This window comes from Anomaloglossus baeobatrachus, chromosome 6, assembly GCF_048569485.1.
Source record: "Anomaloglossus baeobatrachus isolate aAnoBae1 chromosome 6, aAnoBae1.hap1, whole genome shotgun sequence".
Taxonomy (NCBI): domain Eukaryota; kingdom Metazoa; phylum Chordata; class Amphibia; order Anura; family Aromobatidae; genus Anomaloglossus; species Anomaloglossus baeobatrachus.
This window is the reverse complement of record NC_134358.1, coordinates 355214087-355237992: the sequence shown is the minus strand read 5'-3', so window position 1 is coordinate 355237992 and position 23906 is coordinate 355214087. Positions and strand designations below refer to the sequence as shown.

The following is a 23906-nucleotide window of genomic DNA, read 5'->3' as shown; positions in this document are numbered from 1 at the left end:
GCAGTTGCCGATACAATTGAAAGCAATGAATGATGAAATGGAGCGGCGCGCTCCCTCTCTCATCATTCTCACGCTCTGTCTGTCATGTCTTTGACAGCTCAGCAGCGGAGAGCGGTGACGTCTACACTGCGCGCCTGCAGTGAGGTCAGAGCAACAGCAGTGGACGTACTGAGGAGACTGGAGCAGCGGGGGTATGAGGAAAAGTGAGTATGTATTCAAATCACTGTGGTCAGACAACTATTGGGGTTATATACTACATGAAGGTGCCTAATGCTATCTGGATCTGCATTGTGCGATATACGGGCTATATGCTACATGAAGGTACCTAATGCTTTTTGGGTCTGCATTGTGCTATATGCAGGCTGTATACTACATGATGGTGCCTAATGCTATCTGGGGCTGCACTGTGCTATATATGGGCTTTATATTTCATGAAGGTGCCTAATGCTATCTGGGTCTGCACTGTGCTATATATGGGCTGTATACTCCATGAAGGTGTCTAATGCTATCTGGGTCTGCACTATGCTATATATGGGCAGTATATTACATGATGATGCCTAATGCTATCTAGGTCTGCACTGTGCTATATGCAGGCTGTATACTACATGAGGGTGCCTAATGCTATTTGGGTCTGCATTGTGCTATATGCGGGCTGTATACTACATGAAGGTGCCTAATGCTATCTGGTCTGCACTGTGCTATATATGGGCTGTATACTTCATGAAGGTGCCTAATGCTATTTGAGTCTGCACTGTGCTATATATAAGCTGTATATTACATGAAGGTGTCTAATACTATCTGGGTCTGCACTATGCTATATGTGGGCTCTATACTACATGAGGGTGCCTAATGCTATCTGGGGCTGCACTGTGCTATTTGCGGGCTGTATACTACATGAAGGTGTCTAATGCTATCTGGGTCTGCATTGTGCTATATGCGGGCTGTATGCTACATGAGAATGCCTAATGCTATATGGGTCTACATTGTGCTATATGGGGGCTGCTTAATATTATATGGGTGTTACATAGTGCTATATTGGGGTTGCATAGTGCCATATGGGGGCTGCAAAGTGCTCCTCATTATTATTTGTGTCATTTGCTTGATGTCCTGAGGAAGGAGACTGCGCTCTCCGAAATGCATTGACCTGTGCAATTGCATAAAGACATGGAATAATTTATTTATATTGACTAGTTTGTTGATAGCGTGGTGAGACAACCGTCTTCTTCTCCTGAATCTTATTTCTCATTTATATGCAGCCTAGAGAACCGCTTCCTTTCCTGCTTCTTGTCAAGTTATGCTAGAAGGGTTTTTTGTAATCCCATCCAGATCAGAATAGTACCTGATAAAACTGCACAAAGTCAAGTGCTGAGTAGTGATGGGCGAACCCGAACTGTAAAGTTCAGGGTCCGTACTGAACGCAGTGTTCATGAACAAGGTCCCGAACACGAGTTTTCCTGGGAAACCCATGTTACAGATCGGGTCCAGTTCGGGCCCAGGGGCTGTAAAAAAAAAAAAAAAAAAAAAAAGCACATTATGAAAAAACATTATGATTACACTTAATGGTCCCGCAACGCGTCCTGCAGACCTGCTCACCGCTCAGCCGCTGACTACCAGCTGCTTCTGCTTCTGGGTCTGAGCATTAACTTCCGGCGGTATTCACTGCACTGCTCATCACTCAGCAGTCTTCGGCTTTCTTCAGCTGTGTTCACGTTGACGTCAGGGTTCACCCGAGTCCATGGCTTGCTTATGACTCGTGCGAGTCTCACATTGCATCCACTCGCATGGACGCACACTCTCTTGACAGGAGCAGGTTGGCTGCATGTATTTCAAGCCGTGCCGGGTGATGCAATGCGAGACTCGTGCGAGTCATATGCAAGTGAAATCATACCCTGACAGTCAAAGTTCAATAGAGTGGACTCGGGTGAACCCTGACGTCACCGTGAATACGATCGAAAAAAGCCGAAGACTGCCGAGTGACGAGCAGTGCAGTGAATACCACCGGAAGTTAATGATCGGACTCGGAAGCAAAAGCAGCCAGGAGACATTGTCACGGGAAGCATAATGACAATGTTTATTATTAACTATATTCTTTATTTTACAGCCCCCCCCTGAACCCTTTTCATAACTGTAAAGTCCAAGTTCGGGTTTCAGATGCAAGTTCGCGTTATGTCCAGCCTCGAACTTTACAAAAAGTTTGGGCAAGGCTCCCGATCCCGAACATCGGTCAGGGTTCGCCCATCACTAGTGCTGAGCTGATGCCAAGATGGCACACTGCACTAGTGCCAGAAGGAAGAGACAAGTTTTAGTTGACACAGTGAAAGGTGTGGAAGGGTGGAACAGTCAAGTGTTGGTAATGAAGATATTCCCGATACTGCAATGTTACTGTTCATTGTTACACAAGAAGCCCTGAAAGAGGATGGCCACTACTTTAGCATTGATGGCCTATCCTTAGGGGTACTTTGCACACTACGATTGCTTGCGATGCCGAGCGCGATAGTACCCGCACCCGTCGCAGCAGCAATATCTTGTGATTGCTGCCGTAGCGAACATTATCGCTACGGCAGCTTCACATGCACTCACCTGCCCTGCGACGTCGCTCTGGCCTGCGAACTGCCTTCTTCCTAAGGGGGCGGGTCATGCCGCATCACAGCGATGTCACACGGCAGGCGGCCAATAGAAGCGGAGGGGCGGAGATGAGCGGGACGTAAACATCCCGCCCACCTCCGTCCTTCCGCATAGCCGGCGTGAGCCGCGGTGACGCAGGTAGGAGATGTTCCTTGCTCCTGCGGCTTCTCACACAGCGATGTGTGCTGCCGCAGGAACGAGGAACAACATCGTACCATCGCTGCCGCGCAATTATGAAAATGTCGGACACTACACCGATGATATGATTATGACGCTTTTGCGCTCGTTAATCATATCAAAAATGCTTTACACACTACGATATCGACAGCGACGCCGGATGTGCGTCACTTTCGATTTGATCCCACCGACATCGCAGCTGCGATGTCGTAGTGTGCAAAGTACCCCTTAGGATAGGTCATCAATGTCTGATTAGCCAAGGCACTACACCCAGCACCCCCGTCGATCAGCTGTTCTCGGTGCCGGCGGTGGTAGAAGGCAGCTGGTAATGCTTAGTTCCAGGGCTGCCCAGTCAACTGATAGTGGCCGCGTCCAGTAACTACACATTCACTTCTTCTGATTTAAATAGCAGGAAGATATGAAGTACCCAGCATCAGAAGACAAAGCAGCTCTGTAACTGAGCATTTTCAACCACCTGCTACCGTCACCGAGAACAGCTGATCGACGGGGGAGTGGGGTGTCGGACCCAAGCCAATCACACATTGATGACCTATCCTTTGATAGGCCTTCAATTTTAAAGTAGTGGACAACCCCTTTAAACAGATGAAACCAGTGCTCTGTCAAAACCTATATCCTGAACTTTGCTGAGACTCACAGTGGAGGAGGTACCTAGACAGTAAATGTGGCTCACAAATGAAATGTTGGGAATTACGGTAAGTCAGCCAGAAGATAATTTTATAAAATTTTCATGAGTAACATGACATTCATTTGCTATCTACCAAGCTTCCTTGAAAGTTAAGAAGTTTACTAACTGGTGTCACAACACAAAAAGCACACAAAACATCACAAAGGAAAGATTGCATAGTGATGCTAGTAAGGTAATAAAACATTTGTCACATGGTAAGTTTAAAGGGCCAGAGTTCAATAAGTATGTAACAGTGTGACCTGATGCAAAACAAAATGTATAGGCGCTACAATCATTAAAACACAAAAAGTTACTCAGAATAAATGGGTAAGCGAACAAATTTTGGAAACATAATATAAACATTTTTCAGCTTAACAATACAGGAATTATTCATTCATTACCAACTTCAAAATACAAAACATTTTTACTACTCTTCTTAAAATTGTAATTGTGGATGCCGATAAAGATGAAATACACTCTTCAATGTTGAAATTGCCAAGCAGGAAAAGCTGAGGAGATATGAAAGTCATAGGATCAATAGACATGTTGCAAATGATAATTAATTATTTTTTTTTTTTCAGTCTCAAGTATGAGAGCCATGCGCAAAAATAAACTATCTCAAACGGCTTGTCATGATATCAGTGAGGTTATTAATGATTCTCTGAGGAATGGTGTGCCACGCTGAATGCACTTGGACATGCAAATCTTTAAGATCTGTTGCTGGCAGTTCCATTTGCAATCGACATTCACTGATTTCCAGATCTGCTCAATGGGAGACAAGTCTAATGATGCTTCAGGCCATGATAGCATTTTCGGCAATGCAGTCTCCTCTTAGTAGCAGGAGAAATATGCAGCTTGGTGGCATGTTGAGAAACAACTCCTGGGACACTTCACATTGCCTTGTGAAGGTCACTTCATGGTACTGCTGACGTGGTCTACAGACCAATCTCCGGCTATCACTGCATCAAAGACAAAAGTGAGATTCACTTCTGTAAAGCATAGATCTGCACTAGTGTTGAGCGAGTATGCTTGTCACTACTTGGTACTAGCACGAGTATCACTGTACTCGGGCTACTCGGCGGGGACCGAGTAATCTCGCGATACTCGTGCTGTACTCGTGGTCTTCATCCCTGCATGTTGGCGCTCTTTTGAGAGCCAGCCCTCATGCAGGGATTGGTTGGCAGACCAATGCAATGCCACAGCCCTGTTAGTTGTGGAATTGCAGTGATTGGCCGGCCTGCACAGCGTGACCGAGCCTTTATACCGGCGGGCGCGCTGTGCTCTGCACACAGCCATTCAGACAGTCAGTGCAGGGAGAGTGTTGCTGCTTCAGGGAAAGGTTTGCGGCCCTTTATAGTTATTTCCGTAGCAGGGCTGCAAACAGTGTGACCAGAAGTCCTTCTCAGGACTATTGTAGTTGTATACAGGCAGGCAGGGTATAGCCAGGTCGGAGTACAGGAGCAGAGTCCTTCTCAGGACTATTGTTGCTGTATACAGGCAGGGCAGGCAGGGTATAGCCAGGTCGGAATACAGGCTAGTGACCAGAAGAGTCCTTCTCAGGACTATTGTAGCTGTATACAGGCAGGCAGGGTATATAGCCATTCCTAGTGGTGACCGTATACCAGCCTTCATTATATCTGGGGCTGGTGTACACAGTCTAAAACAGTCCTGATAGTGTCAGACTTTTCAGTAATTGTCGCTCCTAAAAAGCTGTTAGGTTCTTAGTGCGTCCGTGCGTGCATTTAAAAACCGCACGTGTGTGCCTGTCGGTAGCAGCGTACAGGTGCACTTGTGTGCGTTTTGCACAAACTAGTATATAACGCACAAGTCTAGTGAATAATACATGTCAGTCAGCAGTGTCTGATAGTGTCAAACTTCTCAGTAATTGTCGCTCCTAAAAAGCTGTTAGGTTCTTAGTGCGTCCGTGCTTGCATTTAAAAAACGCACGTGTGTGCCTGTTGGTGGCAGCGTACAGGTGCACGTTTTGCACAAACTAGTATATAACGCACAAGTCTAGTGAATAATACACGTCAGTCAGCAGTGTCTGATAGTGTCAAACTTCTCAGTAATTGTCGCTCTTAAAAAGCTGTTAGGTTCTTAGTGCGTCCGTGCTTGCATTTAAAAAACGCACGTGTGTGCCTGTCGGTGGCAGCGTACAGGTGCACGTTTTGCACAAACTAGTATATAACGGACAAGTCTAGTGAATAATACACGTCAGTCAGCAGTGTCTGATAGTGTCAAACTTCTCAGTAATTGTCGCTTCTAAAAACCTGTTAGGTTCTTATTGCGTCCGTGCTTGCATTTAAAAACCGCATGTGTGTGCCTGTCGGTGGCAGCGTACAGGTGCACTTGTGTGTGTTTTGCACAAACTTGGATATAACGCACAAGTCTAGTGAATACACGTCAGTACAGCATTGCAAAATGCGCAAGGGCGTTGGCAACGAACAAGGAAGTGGACGTGATGGTGGTGCAGGCAGAGGCCGAGGTCGTGGGCAAGCTCTAATTTCGCCACAACAAAGGGCCACATCTACTCGCTTGCACGTCCTGTCCCAAATTCTTGGGAACCGCAGCAGTACACCGCTTTTGAACCAAGACCAGTGTCAACAGGTTGTTAGTTGGATAGCGGATAATGCTTCCAGTCAGATTGGCACCACCACAAACACTCCACACGGTCAAGTGTCAGTAGCCGTGATACTGCACCGCACATTTCAGAACCTGATCCTCCTTCCTACCACCAGGCTGAGTACACGTCGACGGACATTACTGATCCCACACTTGGACACTCGGAAGAGCTGTTCACGTTTCCATTCGCACATTCTGGCCTCTCGCCAGCTCCTGTTGAAGTGGGTCATGAGGAGATCGTATGTACAGATGCCCAAATATTTGAGCAGCCACGTTCTCACGAAGTTGGCAACGTGTCTCAACAAGGGGTGGACGATGATGAGACACAATTGTCAGGAAGTCAGGAGGAGGAGCAGGGTGCAGAAGAGGAAGACGACGTGGTGGATGATCCAGTAACTGACCCAACCTGGCAGGAGGATATGCAGAGCGAGGACAGCAGTGCACAGGGGGAGGGAGGCGTAGCATCCCAACAGGCAGTAAGAAGCAGGGTGGTGGCCCCAGGCAGAAGTCAGGCAACCGTTCCCCAGAACAACAACACGACACAAGGTGCCTGTAAAAATGTTAGGTCTTCCCGAGTCTGGCAGTATTTTAAGTTGGCTCCAGATGATTCTAAAAAGGCCATTTGCAACACCTGCCATTCCAGCATCAGCAGGGGTACCAAAACTAGCAGCCTGACCACCACCAGTATGATCAAGCACATGTCAGCCAAGCACCCGACTTTGTGGGATGTACAACAGAGTCGAGGAGCAGTGCTTGCTGATGTCACTGCTACGTCTTCGCTTGTTGTGCATGCGAGCCAATCCCCTGTCCATGCTGCCTGCGAACAAGCCTCCTCCGGCCCTGCACCTCCAGTTGCCTACGCAGAAATAACACCATCATCAAGCACGTCCTTGTCCCAGCGCAGCGTTCAGTTATCCATTCAGCAAACCTTTGAACGCAGGCGCAAATACACTGCCAACGCCCCACATGCCACAGTTCTAAATGCTAACATTTCGCGACTGCTTGCGCTGGAAATGTTGCCTTTTAGGCTGGTGGAGACAGAAGCATTCCGCGACCTGATGGCTGCAGCTGTCCCACGTTACTCGGTCTCCAGCCGCCACTATTTCTCCCGGTGTGCCGACCCCGCATTGCATAACCACGTGTCACAAAACATCACACGTGCCCTGAACAACGCTGTTTCAGCCAAAGTCCACCTAACCACAGACACGTGGACAAGTGCTTGTGGGCAAGGCCGCTACATCTCGTTGACGGCACACTGGGTTAATATTGTGGAAGCTGGGACCCAGTCTGAGCGAGGGACGGAACACGTCCTTCCCACACCAAGGTTTGCAGGCCCTACCTCAGTCAGGGTTTCACCCACACTCTACAGCTCCGGAATGTCATGCTCTTCAGCCTCCTCCTCCTCCTGCGCATCCTCATCCACTTTACCCTCCACACCAGTCCCAAGCTGGAAGCACTGCAGCACTGCCTCGGCGAAGCGGCAACAGGCTGTGCTGAAGCTAATCTGCATAGGTGACAAACCCCACAATGCAGAAGAGGTGTGGACAGCTCTGAAACAGCAGGCAGATCACTGGCTCACACCTCAGAACCTAAAGCCAGGAAAGGTCGTGTGTGACAATGGCCGGAACCTGGTGGCGGCTTTGAGGCGAGGCCAGCTGACACATGTTCCATGCGTGGCCCATGTGCTCAACCTCGTGGTTCAGCGGTTTCTAAAGTCATACCCAGAGCTGTCTGATCTGCTGGTAAAAGTTCGCCGCCTGTCTGCACATTTTCGAAAGTCACCTACTGCTTCAGCCGGCCTTGCCGGCCTTCAGCGCCATTTGCATCTTCTGGCTCACAGACTGGTGTGTGATGTCCCCACGCGTTGGAATTCAACTCTGCACATGTTGGTCAGGATATGTGAGCAGAAGAGGGCAGTTGTTGAGTACCTGCATCACCTAAGCCGTAGGGAAATGGGTCAAACTTCACACATAACAACTGAGGAGTGGAGATGGATGTCCGACCTATGTACCATCCTCCAAAACTTTGAGGACTCCACCAAGATGGTGAGTGGTGATGACACCATTATTAGCGTCACCATACCGCTTCTCTGCCTTCTAAAACGGTCTCTGCTCAAAAACAAATATGATGCATTGCAGGCGGAGCGCGATGAGTTGGAGCAAGAAACAGTAGTGGGTGTGGGTGATAACACACAGCCCAGCCTCGTCTCATCACAACATGCAGTGGAGGACTATGACGAGGAGGAGGATGAAGACATGGAGCAACTCTCCGGCCAAATTGAGGATATGACATGCACACCAGTCATATCCTCGGTTCAGCGTGGCTGGCCAGAGGACAGGGTAGATGAGGAGGAGGAGGAGGAGGACAGCATGTTCAGTCATCGTGTTGGTCAGGATACTGAAGTGATGGCTGTTAAGAGTCTGGCGCACATGGCTGACTTTATGGTAAGCTGCCTGTCTCGTGACCCTCGCGTTAAGAACATCTTGGCCGACAATCATTACTGGTTGGTAACACTGTTAGACCCACGCTACAAGGAGAACTTTATGTCTCTTATTCCCGAGGCGGAGAGGTCAGCCAAAATGCAGCAGTTCCGGAAGGCCATAGTCACGGAAGTAGGCAAAGCATTCCCATCACAAAACGCTAGCGGCATAGGTCAGGAATCAGTGGACAACCAAGGCGTACAGCCGAGAGGGGCACAAGTCCAATCCGCCAGAGGTAGGAGAACAGTCTTTAAGATGTGGGACAGTTTTCTCAGCCCCTCACGTACCACAGCCCCTGAGGTGCGGGGTAGTGCCACAAGAAATCCTAAGTTTGCCCAGATGCTCAAGGAGTACCTTGCAGATCGAACAACTGTACTCCGACATTCCTCTGTGCCTTACAATTATTGGGTATCCAAGCTGGACACGTGGCATGAATTGGCTCTCTACGCCTTGGAAGTCCTGGCCTGCCCTGCCGCTAGTGTTTTGTCAGAGTGTGTTTTTAGTGCCGCAGGTGGAATCATTACAGATAAACGCACCCGCCTGTCAACTGAAAATGCTGACAGGCTGACTCTGATCAAGATGAACAAGGGTTGGATTGGGCCAGCTTCACCACACCACCAGCAAATGAGAGCGGAATTTAAAGTTTGTAACGGGAATTTGCCATGTACCTCCACTCACCCATGGGTACACACTTCTGGACTTTGGATAATCGCTGGACTGCTCCTCCTTCTCCTCATGCGCCACCATGATGACCGTTACAATAGTTAGGCCGTTGTTTCAGGTATACCCCCAGTGGTAATTTTTTTCGCCCATTCTTTCAGAATGGACATTACAACGACAGGAGACCCGCTCCTTTGCAATGGGAACAATGTTTTGAGACCCTCATGCACATCTCTATCCAGGGACAATGTGGAGCCTCCCAATTTTTGGCTGCCCTGCCAAAGGGCTATACTACAATAGTCCCACTTCCTTACAATGGGCACTTCAGGTTTACAGGCCCTCATGCACGTCTCTATCCAGGGACAATGTGGAGCCTCCCAATTTTTGGCTGCCCTGCCAAAGGGCTATACTACAATAGACCCACTTCCTTACAATGGGCACTTCAGGTTTATAGGCCCTCATGCACGTCTCTATCCAGGGACAACGTGGAGCCTCCCAATTTTTGACTGCCCTGCCAAAGGGCTATACTACAATAGACCCACTTCCTTACAATGGGCACTTCAGGTTTACAGGCCCTCATGCACGTCTCTATCCAGGGACAATGTGGAGCCTCCCAATTTTTGGCTGCCCTGCCAAAGGGCTACACTACAATAGACCCACTTCCTTACAATGGGCACTTCAGGTTTACAGGCCATCATGCACGTCTGTATGCAGGGGCATTGGTGAACCTCACAATTTTGGACTTCCCTGGCAAAGGAAAATACTACAAAGACTCACTTCCTCAAAATGGGCACATTAGACTCAAGAGGCCTTCATGTACGTCTCTTCTCAGGGACATCGGAGTGCCACACAATGTTTTCACGTAAAATCTTTCGTGTAATCTCCAAAAGTAACATACACCAGCTCTATCTCACTATTGGGTATGTGCCCTTAACATTTCCGCCATGAAAATTCATTTTGGTGTCATTTTTGAAGGTTTTCTGGTGAGTCTGTAAAAATGGCGTAAAACGCGGACAAAATTGTTCACAGCTGTGACTTTTGAGTGATAAATGCTTCAAGGGGTCTTCCCCATGCTGTTGACATGTCATTTGAGCACTCTTCTGAGACTTTTGTGACATTTTTAGAGTTTCTACATGCTGCCGGGGGTCATTTCATAAAAATACTCGGGTCTCCCATAGGATAACATTGGGCTCGGTGCTTGGGCCGAGTACACGAGTATCTTCGGATGCTCGGCCCGAGCCTCGAGCACCCGAGCTTTTTAGTACTCGCTCATCACTAATCTGAACTTGAGCCTCCAGTCTTATGCCATCGCTTGGTGCAGAATGAGGTCAAGGCACAAAAACACTTGTAAGATGGATGTCTGGTTCTTAACTCAATATCATGCAAACAACTTCTGATGATTTTTGGAAACTCAGACACCAAAAGCTTGGCATGTGATATCTTATTTCACTAGCAGCTACAGAATGGATCACTATGTGCTATTTTTCAAATCTAATGAGACCATGTGGGAAACACCATGAAGAGGCAATGCCACACCAGTCATTCTCCTGGGCTCATGGTGTAGGGGTGGCATAATGTACAGTAACTGAAACCCTCTAATCTTCATTAAAGATACATTAATTAAATTGATTTTGTTGTGCAGCCACTAGTGCAGCCATTTCTCAAAAATATTGCAGTAGCCATATTTTAACATGACAATGCAAGTTGCATATGGTTTGTGGAACTTTAATCAGCCTGTGTGGACTAAATGTGCTACCATAGCCTGAAATGTATCTTTACTTGTCTGTTACTGAGCACATCTGGGATATCATTGTTTGGCAACTGCAAAGAGAGCTTCAGCAAATCTTGAGGATTTCTATGCTTTCATACAGAAAATTCATCAGATAACCTAATTGACAGCATGACAAGTCGTATAAGGGCCTTTTCCGCGCGTGGCCCTCATACTCGATACTGAATAAATACTGTTTTTGGTTTATGGACACAGAAAAATTGCACAAGCACAATCTAAAATGTTGTGAACAGACTTTCTATAAAGGATATCCATCTGCATATTATGTCCATGGCTTTAGAATAGGATGTTCAAAACACTTAATGCTGTTAAGGTTCTTTGTCCACATATAGTACTTTTGACCAGTAGTGTATAGGAAAAAAAAATTTACCTCTGGACAAAAGTAGATAGTTACACGGGTTGCAAAGTAAACGCATAGGAATTGGTCAAGGATATGTTGCTATTTCCCAACATATCACTAATGGGTGATGGGAAACGGCAGTTAGGCTGCTTTCATACATCAGTTTTTTGCAATCAGGCACAATCCGGTTTGTGCCTGATGGAACGGATCCGTCTCAGATTGTGTAAAAACTGATGCGGCGGATCCGGTAGAAAACGTATCCGTTTTTTTTGTGTTGTTTTTTTTTTTTTTTATAAGGCTGAGAGAGACCTCATCATCACCGCACAAACACCGGCACTCCCGCACGCACCATCACCGCACATACACCGGCGCTCCCGCACGCACCATCACTACACATACACCGGCGCTCCCGCACGCACCATCACCGCACATACACCGGCACTCCCGCACGCACCATCACCACACATACACCAGCACTCCCGAACGCACCATCATCACACATACACCGGCACTCCCGCACGCACCATCACCGCACATACACCGGCACTCCCGCACGCACCATCACCACATATACACCGGCGCTACCGCACGCACCATCACCGCACATACACCGGCACTACCGCCCCTACCATCACCGCACATACACTGGCACTCCCGCACCCATCGTCACCGCACATACACCGGCACTCCCGCACGCACCATCACCGCACACGCAGGCACTCCCGCACGCACCATCACCGCATATACACCGGCACTACTGCATGCATCATCACCGCACACACAGGCACTCCCGCATGCATCATCACCGCACACGCCCCAGCACTACCGCACTCATCATCATCATCACATACACTTAGGCATTACCTCAGTGACATCCCCGCTGACAGCGCAACTCCCTTCAGTTGCTGCGTGAAGCTGATAGAGAGCGGCGGTGTTCTACTGACGCTCCTGTCAGCTTCATGTAGCAGAGCTGATAGCGTTGCGGGACCTCTGTGGATTACGACAGACCTGGAGGGGTGTTTTGAAATTTTAATAAAATGGTAAAAGAGGGTGTTTTTTTGTTTTTTATTCCAAATAAAGTATTTTTTTGGGTGTATGTGTTTATTTACTTTCACTTAAAGGTTAATCATTGGGGGTGTCTTATAGACGCCTGCCATGATTAACCCCTTATTACCCCGATTGCCACCGCAATTCGGGATGAGCCGGATAGAGTCGAGGGACTGTCGCATCTAATGGATGCGGAAAATCCGGGCAGCTGCTGGCTGATATTGTTAGGCTGGGGGGCTCCCCATAACGTGGAGCTCCCCATCCTGAGAATACCAGCCTTCAGCCGCGTGGCTTTATCTTGGCTGGTATCAAAATTGCGGGGACCGCACGCAGTTTTTTTTTCAATTATTTATTTATTTATTTATTTTACTGCAAGATATAGACCCACCCACCGGCGGCTGTGATTGGTTGCAGTGAGACAGCTGTCACTCAGTGTGGGGGCGTGTCTGACTGTAACCAATCATAGGTGCCGGTGGGCGGGGAAAGCAGTGAATACGAGATTGAATAATGGGCGGCCGGCATTTTCAAATCAGGAGAAGCCGCCAGCAGTGTGAACGCCATGCAGCGTCGCGTCGGGGGATCGGTGAGTGGGTGAGAGTGAGTGAATGCGTCAGTGAGTGATTGAGTGAGTGAGTGAGAGAGAGTTTGAGAGAGAGTGAGTGAGTGAGTGGGTAAGTGATTGATTTTCTGACAAGCAATGAATTTATATCACTTCTGGGCATGCTCAGAATTAAAAAACGGATACGGTACATGCTTCCGGCGTTTGATGCATGCCATCATATCCGGCTCGCATAGACTTTCATTATGCACCATGCCGCACAGCGCCACACCCGGCGCTATGTGTTTTTTTGCCGCTGGCAAAAACGTTCCTCTCTGCGTCCTGTGCGGCCGCCGGAGTGATGATTTTTGCCGCAACCTGCAAAAAACGGATAAAATGCAAGTACATGCAGCACAATCCGGCGTTAATAAAAGTCTATGAGGAAAAAACACACCCTGCGGCAAAAAAAAAACCGGATGCGTTTTTCCCGCAAATCGCCGGATTGTGCCGCACAGCAAAAACCTGATGTGTGAAAGCAGTCTTAAAGTTGACTTTATTATCAATCCATATCATATATCCAAATATACATAAAACTATAAAGTCTGATGGTAGGGTCTGACAGAGTTAGCAAATGACAACAGACAAGCCGTAAAAGATAAGCCATTTACACTCCCCAAAACACTCTACTTCCTGCTAACAGCAAACTAGTTAGAAAAACCACATAGAACTATATAAAAAAAACCTCACCAAATGGAGCCAATACAGATGACGTATGCACACACAGAATGTGGTGAGCCTTCCTCATAAAGATAGCTGCAGCCCAGGTGCATCATGCTGATGAACAGCCACTGACACCTCCACATTTTAACCTATAAATAGCGTCATTTAAAGGTTGCAAAATATATAAATCCAGCGCAATCACATGAAATATTAAAAAGTTGTCTTCTTTATTAGTAATTTTTTATATAAAATCCAGAGGATAAATGCAGCATAAAAATCAAAGATGCCCAGGTCAGAGCGACGCATTTCAACAAACTCTCTTAATCATGGTCTGACCATGATTAAGACAGTTTGTTGAAACGCATCGCTCTGACCTGGGCATCTTTGATGTTTATGCTGCATTTATCCTCTGGATTTTATATAAAAAATTACTAATAAAGAAGACAACTTTTTAATATTTCATGTGATTGCGCTGGATTTATATATTTTTTACCTATTTGGAGACTTCCGACCATCCGTGCGCTGATCATCCATTATGGGAGGACTATGAGACTGCAGCAGGCTTATTGAGCTGATATTTATCTATATTTATAAGTTACAGTTCAGACACAGTGCATTTCACTCATTATGTGATGGGCTCCCAGAGCAAGCCTTATGAGTGTGCATGTCTTATTCTAAGCAGCCGTCCCTCCCCTCTAATGTGGAGGTTTGAGTGGCTGTTCATCAGCATCTTGCACCTGGGCTGCAGCCATCTTTATGAGGAAGGCTCACCACATTCTGTGTGTGCATACATCATCTGTCTTGTCTCCTTTTGGTGAGTTTTTTTTTCACAGCAAACTAGCCATGTTGGATGTAGCCATCAATTAAGAAGAAATAATGACAATGTCATATCATACTACACTCTAGAGAAAGAAAACAAAATACTTAACACATTACTCTACATTCAATACAGATTTTTTTTACATTTGTGTTTGAACAATAGGTAAAGTAAAATTTACAGTACCTACAGTATATATTTGAGGTTTTAGCCAAAAGTAAAAATACAAAGTTAAAACAATTATTTTTTAAATAGTGCATGAATGGTTAAAGCCTACAGATAATTGCAGTGCTTTTCAGAAGCACTCATTTTTATGATTTAGTTAGGATGAACTCTGGCACTTTAATTCCTTCACCAAGAAAAAAACGACAATGGGATGACAATGCCCGTACTACCTCATTTAGTGGTTTGTCATTAGGTAGCAGAGAATAGGAGTCTTGTGCCACTGGTCGTGGAATAGAGTAGATTTTTCTTCTAACTGAACCACGTGACTCATCTGTAATGCTCTGTATCTAGGACATAAAGATTTCCCATCGCAAATTACATAGTAGAAGGGTTCTAAAAAGACAATACAACAGATAGCGATCCTAGACAGAGAAGAGTTGGAACAATAGCCACATATAACAACACAGTAATATATGCAATGGTTAAAGTGAACCTCTCAGGCAGGGTCGGACTGGGATGCCAGGGGCCCACCAGGGAAATTGCCTCTAGGGGCCCACACTGTAGCTACTATGAATGTTTTTATTACTTGTTCATTTTCGGCTTCTCTCAGTATAACATGCACCTTTTAGCAAACTCTACAGTGCGCAGAAGACACCTGTATTGTGCCCTGCAGATATCACAGGATTTCTTGTAGCATCTTATTTATTGTAGTTAATAATGGAATCTGTTATTTACAATCAGTCGCAGTTTTTCTTACACACGGACATTCTTTGTCCTTGAAAACCCCCCGAGTCTATCAGCCAAATAATATTCAAAGAGAAACAAAATGTTACCCAGCATCTTCAGATGGAAAAGTTTACTCACGTTAATGCCCCTCTGCCGCCATCTATCCACCATATAGGGAAATCCCGTATAGAGTCATAGAGCCTTAACCTCCATACACTCTTCCATTTGGAGACTGGTGAATATTTCTCTTCTCTTTCCACCTTCACACATTTACATACCGTATTTTTCGCTTTATAAGACGCACTTTTCCTCCCAAAAATTTGGGAGGAAAATGGGGGGTGCGTCTTATAATCCGAATCTAGCGGTACCTGGGGGTCCTGTCTGTGCGGCGATCGGTCAGCCGGGTGCCTGTGGCTGCGTGCGGTGCCAGCCAGGAACCCGTGGCTGTGTGCGGGCGGCAGTCGGGTGCTGTGTGCGGGCGGCAGTCGGGTGCTGTGTGCCGGTGGCAGCCGGGTGCTGTGTGCGGGCGGCAGCTGTGTGCGGGCGGCAGCCGGCTGCTGCCCGCAAGCAAGCACAGGTACCCGGCCGCTTGTACGCAGGGTGGGCGGGCAGCCTGCTGGCTGCCTCTCTGTGCGTGCGTGGCGGGCAGCTGTGCAGCAAGTTACCTAGTTTGTCCGCAGTCCCAGTTTCAAATGCTGGCACCGGGAGCAGGTGCGTGCGCAGATAGATCTCTTGGATGAGAGCTCCATCTGCGCATGCGCTGCTCCGGAAGTCAGCACGTGCGCAGATGGAGCCCTTGGATGAGAACTCAATCTGCTCATGCGCCGCTCCAAGCGGCATGATTTGAACTAGGCCCGCGGACACTGGGACACTCACTGCACTAGCCTGCTGCATGACTCACTCGCCGCCGCTGCTGCTGGAGCTGCCACCACGGACCCCGCGGCTCTTGCCACCATGGCTCCTGACACCACGGACCCCGCGGCTCCTGACACCACGGACGCCACCGCGCCTGCCACCACGGATGCCACCGCACCTGCCACCACGGACGCCACGGCACCTGCTACCACAGACCCCGCTGCCACTGAACCGCTGTGCCTGCCAGCACAACCTCTGCCTCCTGTGATCCTGCTTGACCACCACTTCTGCCCCCTCCGGTAAGAGAACACCGGAGTATAAGACGGACCCCATTTTTCTATTTTTACCTTTTTTTATGTCTAAGTTTGGGGTGCGTCTTATAATCCGGTGCGTCTTATAAAGCGAAAAATACGGTAATTATCAGGTAATAATCAGCCTTGAGCATCTATACTAAATGTGAACAGTCCTTCTATGGGGGACAGAGGCCATTTAAAAGCCGCACTATGGTTTCCAAATTAGTTTTAGGGTATGTCCGCACGCTGCGTTCCGGTTTGACAACAAAACTGCCCCCTTTCAGACTTTTGACAAATGTAAACACTGTATTTGACAAAAAAATGCAGTAAAAATGCATGCATTTTCCCCACGTTTTTGTTGCGTTTTGGACAGTGCGTTTTCATATTGAGAAATCAACGGGTAACAAATGATGACAAAACGCAATGAAGAAGTGACATGCTGATTTTTTTTGTCAAAGATTTTGACAAATATTTGTCAACAAAACGCTGACAAAAAACTGCAACATGCGCATGGAAATTCTGATTTCTCATATACTTTGTTGGGGAAGCAAAACACATGCATTTTGTCATTGACACAGTGCAGTTTAAAACGTGACAAAAACATAAGAAAAAACGCAATGTGCGCACATAGTCTAACATGTTGGATAAACCCTTTACTAGTTCTGTGTATTCTGACAACACTGCTGTATAGGCAGATCAGGCTTTTTATTTTTTTACATATATTTAGATTGAGGCCCCTCCTGTACTATCATCACATATAGAGGCCCCTCCTGTACTATCATCACAATTAGAGGCCCCTCCTGTACTATCATCACATATAGAGGCCCCTCCTGTACTATCATCACATATAGAGGCCCTTCCTGTACTCTCATCAGACATAGAGGCCTCTCCTGTACTATCATCACATATAGAGGCCCCCTGAAGAGTAATTACATATAGCTTAAGATAATAACACTGACACTGCGGGTATAGGATAATGACACTGACACTGAGGGTACAGGATAATGACACTGTTGTTTGTTTTTTGTGATGATTTGAGCTTTTTTGTCAGTCATATTATTTTCTGGGGTAGGTACATTGACGATGTGCTTATCCTATGGGACGGACCAGCCTCGATATTTACTGATTTTGTACATATCCTCAACAATAATCAGATAGGCATGTTCTTTACATCTGAGATTGGCCTTAAGTCTATTAACTTTCTGGACCTTAATATCTGAATTGATGAAAACGGAGGGGTGCACACCGATATTTATCGGAAACCGACCTCAACTAATTGTCTACTCCACTGGGATAGTTGGCACCCAACACCTGTGAGCTTAAATGACGGTTTTACTTTTTCAGCCTTTTTGTGACATAGAATATGTCATATAGAATATAATATAATAATATAGAATATATAGTTTATATAGCATCTAACGTATTGGACTAATAATTATGTAACCGATTTCCCTGATTATCCTCAGTTTACATCTGTGAGATTACCCATAGTTCATTGTGGGATTACCCATAGTTCATTGTGAACGAGATGAATGTCACATGATCGAACTTAGATCCCGAATGTTTGTTCTGATAGGCGGCAGGCGTACCTGCTGGGAAGCTATTCAATGGTGGACTTTATTGATTGACTGATTAACAACCCTATTACAGAGGGTGACAAAGTCATACTAAACTGTGGAAATGCCTGGAGTTATATCGGTCACCTTGATAGGTGCTTACTTATGAGTGACTGATATATTGGCAAATCATAACTTAGAACACATAATAGTGTTCGATCACATCCAATTGAAGTGTAAATGGAAGTTAACCTGAATTTGATTTGGCCACTGGAGTCCACCATTATTGGTAGCCCTATGGTGAGGTCACCATCAGAGGTTTTAAAAGGGGATGTAACCGGTTTTCAGCGTTCTATAGCCTCAGCCCCCTGATGAAGCCAGTCATGGCAAAACATGTCAGGGAGGCTATTAGCTGTTAGGTAGTTTTTAACAGGTAGTGTAGGTGATAGCCAGCCATATTACATTTAGGAAATTATCCATAGCAGTGTCGGTCCACGGCCGCACTCATCCAATACGGAATTGGTCTCCAACCTGCCAATTTTAATCCTTGTCCATTTATATAATTTAATAAAGTTTATTTGATTAGGTCTTTAGTTAGGGTACCTCTTGTTTCCCTTCGGGCAAATAGTGTTTGTATGCAGTCATATGAAAAAGTTTGGGCACCAGTATTAATGTTAACCTTTTTTCTTTATAACAATTTGGGTTTTTGCAACAGCTATTTCAGTTTCATATATCTAATAACTGATGGACTCAGTAATATTTCTGGATTGAAATGAGGTTTATTGTACTAACAGAAAATGTGCAATCTGCATTTAAACAAAATTTGACCGATGCAAAAGTATGGGCACCTCAACATAAAAGTGACATTAATATTTTGTAGATCCTCCTTTTGCAAAAATAACAGCCTCTAGTCGCTTCCTGTAGCTTTTAATGAGTTCCTGGATGAAGGTATATTTCACCATTCCTGTTTACAAAACAACTCCAGTTCAGTTAAGTTTGACGGTCGACGAGCATGCACAGCATGCTTCAAATCATCCCACAGATGTTCAATGATATTCAGGTCTGGGGACTGGGATGGCCATTCCAGAACATTGTAATTGTTCCTCTGCATGAATGCCTTAGTAGATTTAGAGCGGTGTTTTGGATCATTGTCTTGCTGAAATATCCATCCCCTGCGTAACTTCAACTTCGTCACTGATTCTTGCACATTATTGTCAAGAATCTGCTGATACAGAGTTGAATCCATGCGACCCTCAACTTCAACAAGATTCCCGGTGCCGGCATTGGCCACACAGCCCCAAAGCATGATGGAACCTGCACCAAATTTTACTGTGGGTAGCAAGTGCTTTTCTTGGAATGTCGTGGTTTTTTGCCTCCATGCATAACGCCTTTTTGTATGACCAAACAACTCAATCTTTGTTTCATCAGTCCACAGGACCTTCTTTCAAAATGTAACTGTCTTGTCCAAATGTGCTTTTGCATACCTCAGGCGACTCTGTTTGTGGCGTGCTTGCAGAAACTGCTTCTTTCGCATCACTCTCCCATACAGCTTCTCCTTGTGCAAAGTGCGCTGTATTGTTGACCGATGCACATTGACACCATCTGCAGCAAGATGATGCTGCAGGTCTTTGGAGGTGGTCTGTGGATTGTCCTTGACTGTTCTCACCATTTTTCTTCTCTGCCTTTCTGATATTTTTCTTGGCCCGCCACTTCTGGGCTTAACAAGAACTGTACCTGTGTTCTTCCATTTCCTTAATATGTTCCTCACAGTGGAAACTGACAGTTTAAATCTCTGAGACAACTTTTTGTATCCTTCCCCTGAACAACTAAGTTGAATAATCTTTGTTTTCAGATCATTTGAGAGTTGTTTTGAAGAGCCCATGATGCCACTCTTCATAGGAGATTGAAATAGGAGAACAACTTGCAAGTGGCCACCTTAAATACCTTTTCTCATGATTGGATACACCTGCCTATGAAGTTCAAAGCTCAATGAGGTTACAAAACCAATTTAGTACTTTAGTAAGTCAGTAAAAAGTAGTTAGGAGTGTTCAAATCAAGAAATTGATAAGGGTGCCCATACTTTTGCACCGGTCAAATTTTGTTTAAATGCGGATTCCACATTTTCTTTTACTACAATAAACCTCATTTCAATCCAGAAATATTACTGAGTCCATCAGTTATTAGATACATGAAACTGAAATAGCTGTTGCAAAAATCCAAATTGTTATAAAGAAAAAAGGTTAACATTAATAGGGGTGCCCAAACTTTTTCATATGACTGTATACATACACACATACAATGTTACATACACACAGGTAGGATTACATATATCTACACAGATTCAACATTATATACACATACAGTACAAGTAAGATCATATATACACACATACAATTTTATATACACACAGGTAGGATAACATACACACATGTACAACGTTGTACACACACAGGTAGGATCATATATGCATGTACAACGTTATCTATACACAAGTATGATCTTATATACATGCACACATGTTTTATATACACACAGGTATGATTTTATATACAAACACATACATGCAATTTTATCTATACACACAGGTATGATTTCAGTTCCCATTCCTATAGTCACACCAGTTCCCTCCTCACAAAAGTCACAACAAACCTCACTCTGCAGAAGTCATAGAATCTCTCATCACAATCACACTCGGCAGTACCATCTTTCCTCCTTCTGCTGTACCCTCTGGCCCTCAATAGTACCAGGAGCTTACACAATCAAGCATCTGCCTTCCTGCATTTGAAAGCTAGCGGTCATCTGACTGGCCAGCTCACTGGGAATCTGACTGTTCTGCACAATTATCAGCCTAAGCCTGGTTAAACATTTCTTAGCTCCAAATTTACCAATAATAGGCTATGCTGTCCAAACTGGTTAGCAACTAATGTTACATGTCACTGTGACAAAAAAAAGAAATAAAAAAAAAAAACAGGCTTGTGATTGAGGACTGGGAGTGTTCATTTCCTAGGCATCTACACAGATATGCTATCCCAGTGTCCAGAAACAAACATTGAAATATCAAATCCCCCCAAAAATTTAAATCCCTTGCTGATTAAATAAATACATCATCCACATATCTCAATAAGCTTACCTCTCTCTCTCGTTCATTCTTAGACAGTTGCATCTGCTTAAGCATTTGTGATCTCTGTTCCATCATTAAAGTTTTCTCATATGTAAAGGCAGAAATGTCATTTTCAAACTGAAAAAACAAACAAACATAAACCAAATAGATTTACATAAGAACAAGTAAATCAATTTAGTGACAATGTATATTACTATGTAAGGCATAGTCATAAAGTGGCATCTGCTACAAATAACCATAACTGTGGAAGTGAACAAATTCATTACTGTTCTACACATTGCATAGCATTTCACCTTCAACTTTCAACTATCATTCAATGGCCTTTAACTCAATCTCAAGCCATGGCAACTTGATGGATGAACGCTCTGTAGGAAGATCGATCTTTTGCAACCTAGTCAGGTCCACCAATGTCTTCTTTACCATTTTCATTATAGTATCAAGCCATCGGGTCCCTGGTCTTCCGCTTTGCCTTGTTCCTTCTATTCTTCCAACCTTGATGTTTTTCTCCATGTGACATCTGTCAGGAACCACGGCCACAGGATGGCTGTCATGGATAGGCTAGAGGCTAGCCGCCCACTTAGCAGAATCCCAAGAACGCCAAAACCCCTTAACCCCTATAAAGGGATCTGGAATTACTACAGGGTCCAAGAGATCGCTGCCTATAGAAGGCTGCAGTCCAGAGAAGAGTAGTAGTCAGGCAGAGTCAAAACCAGGCGGAACAAAAAGGGACAAATGTGGCAAGCAAGATCGTTATCAGGAAACCAAGCCAAGGTCAAACCAGATAACTTTCAGTTTGTCCACTGTTTTTTCAGCCTCAGGAGTATCCACTGCAGTGGAACAAAAAGAACCAAATCTTGGATGCAATCCAAAATTGTAAAAAAAGGGGGTAGTCTACATGGATTCTTGATACTGGTTATTGATGGCAAACTCAGCTAGCGGCAGTAATTCTTCCAGTCAGACTGATGGTCGGACACAAAACACCGGTGATATTGTTCTGGGGTTTGATTAGAACGTTCAGTCTGACCAGTCGTCTCTGGGTGGTAGGCAGATGAAAAAGATAACTCCATATTAATCTTTTTATAAAAAGTCCTCCAGAATTTTGAGACGAATTGTGTTCCTCGGTCAGAAACTATATTTTCCGGAACCCCGTGTAACCGAACAATATGCCTATTGAACAACCTGTTTAGAGTTTCAGAATTACTTTAGGTAATCCAGACAGAGGAACAAAATGACACTGTTTGCTGAATCTATCCACTACTACCCAGATACAAGTCTTCCCTTCCGAGGGTGGAAGGTCAGTGATGAAGTCCATGGAGAGATGGGGCCAAGGACTTCCTAGAGTAGGTAGGGACTGGAGAAATCCAGCATGATGGTTACGGGGTGCCTTAGCTCGAGCATAAGTTTCACAAGCCAGTACATATTACTTACAATCCTTCGCTACTGTTGGCCACCAAAAATTCCTGGTTACGAGTCAGAGGGTATTGCCTATAAAGGATGACCTACAAGGACAGAATTGTGGGACTCCTAAAGTAAACGTAGGTGAAGTGACAAACAGTTTACAGTTTAATGTTAGGAGTAGTTTTGGTCTTGAGTATTACGGATCTCGGATCTCTTCTACCATATCTAAGGAAACAGATGATACAATAATGCCTTTAGCTAAAATAAAATAGGAACTGGTTCAAAGTTTTCAGACCGAGAGGGACAGAAGCTACGGGAAATTGCACCTGCTCTTATGTTCTTTGTACCAGGCCGGAACGTTACCACAAAATTAAATCTGGAGAAGAACAATGCCCACCTGGCTTGCCTAGGATTGAGTTTCCTAGCAGACTCTAAATAAGTGAGATTCTTATGGTCTGTGATAACTGTGACCTTATGTTTGGCGTGTTCGAGGAAGTGGCACCATTCCTCAAAGGCCCATTTTATTGTCAATAGCTCACAATTACCAATGTCATAATTTCTCTCTGTGGAAGAAAACTTGCGGGAAAAGAAGGCACAAGGAAAAATTTGAGTGAGAGACGGAGTACCTTGTGAAAGCACCACTCCCACTCCAACCTCTTATGCATCGACTTCTACAATAAAAGGACGCATAAGGTCAGGCTGAACCAGAATCGAGTCTAAGGAAAAACATTTTTCTAATTCAGAGAGAGCATGGATTGCCTCTGACTTCCAATTAACCACATCCGCCCCAATTTAGTGAAATTGGTGAGGGTTTTGGCGATTTTGGAAACATTTCTAATAAACTTGCAGTAATAATTTGTAAACCCAAGGAAATGCTGCAAGGCCGTTTTCCACTCATCTCCTTCTTTGATGTGAGTTAGGTTATATGCACTTCTGAGATCAAGTTTTGTGAACCACTGGGCTCCTATGAGCTAGTTCTAGGGATCGGGGATGAGTGGCAGAGGGTACTGATTCTTTACAGTAATAGCATTCAGTTCGCGATAGTCAATACAAAGTCTGAGACCACCATCTTTTTATCAACAGAAAAGAATCCAGTGCCGACTGGTGACCTGGACCGGCTAATAAACCCTTTTCTTCAGGCTGTCTGCTGTATAATCTTTCATGGCCTGACGCTCTGGATCAGAAAGATTATAAATTTTACCCTTGGGAAGTTGGGAATTGGGGACAAAATCTATGGGACAATCAAAATCTCTGTGTGGAGGTAATTTTTCAGATTCTGACACAGAAAACAC

General features: G+C 45.2%; 1 protein-coding gene across 2 annotated transcripts in view; it reads right to left on the bottom strand.

Moving 5' to 3' along the window:
• The window catches only part of SLC12A7 (solute carrier family 12 member 7), a 1179416-nt gene that overhangs the window by 213019 nt on the left and 942491 nt on the right, over positions 1–23906 (bottom strand). Inside the window, exons 21-22 of one of the 2 annotated variants that reach the window (XM_075315005.1) lie at positions 21226–21333; positions 14896–15012 (exon numbers count right to left, since the gene is read on the bottom strand). In XM_075315005.1, coding sequence (XP_075171120.1) covers positions 14896–15012; positions 21226–21333 — 225 coding nt within the window. The remainder of the gene's footprint in view (positions 1–14895; positions 15013–21225; positions 21334–23906) is intronic. The other variant, XM_075315006.1, reaches the window with a different exon arrangement.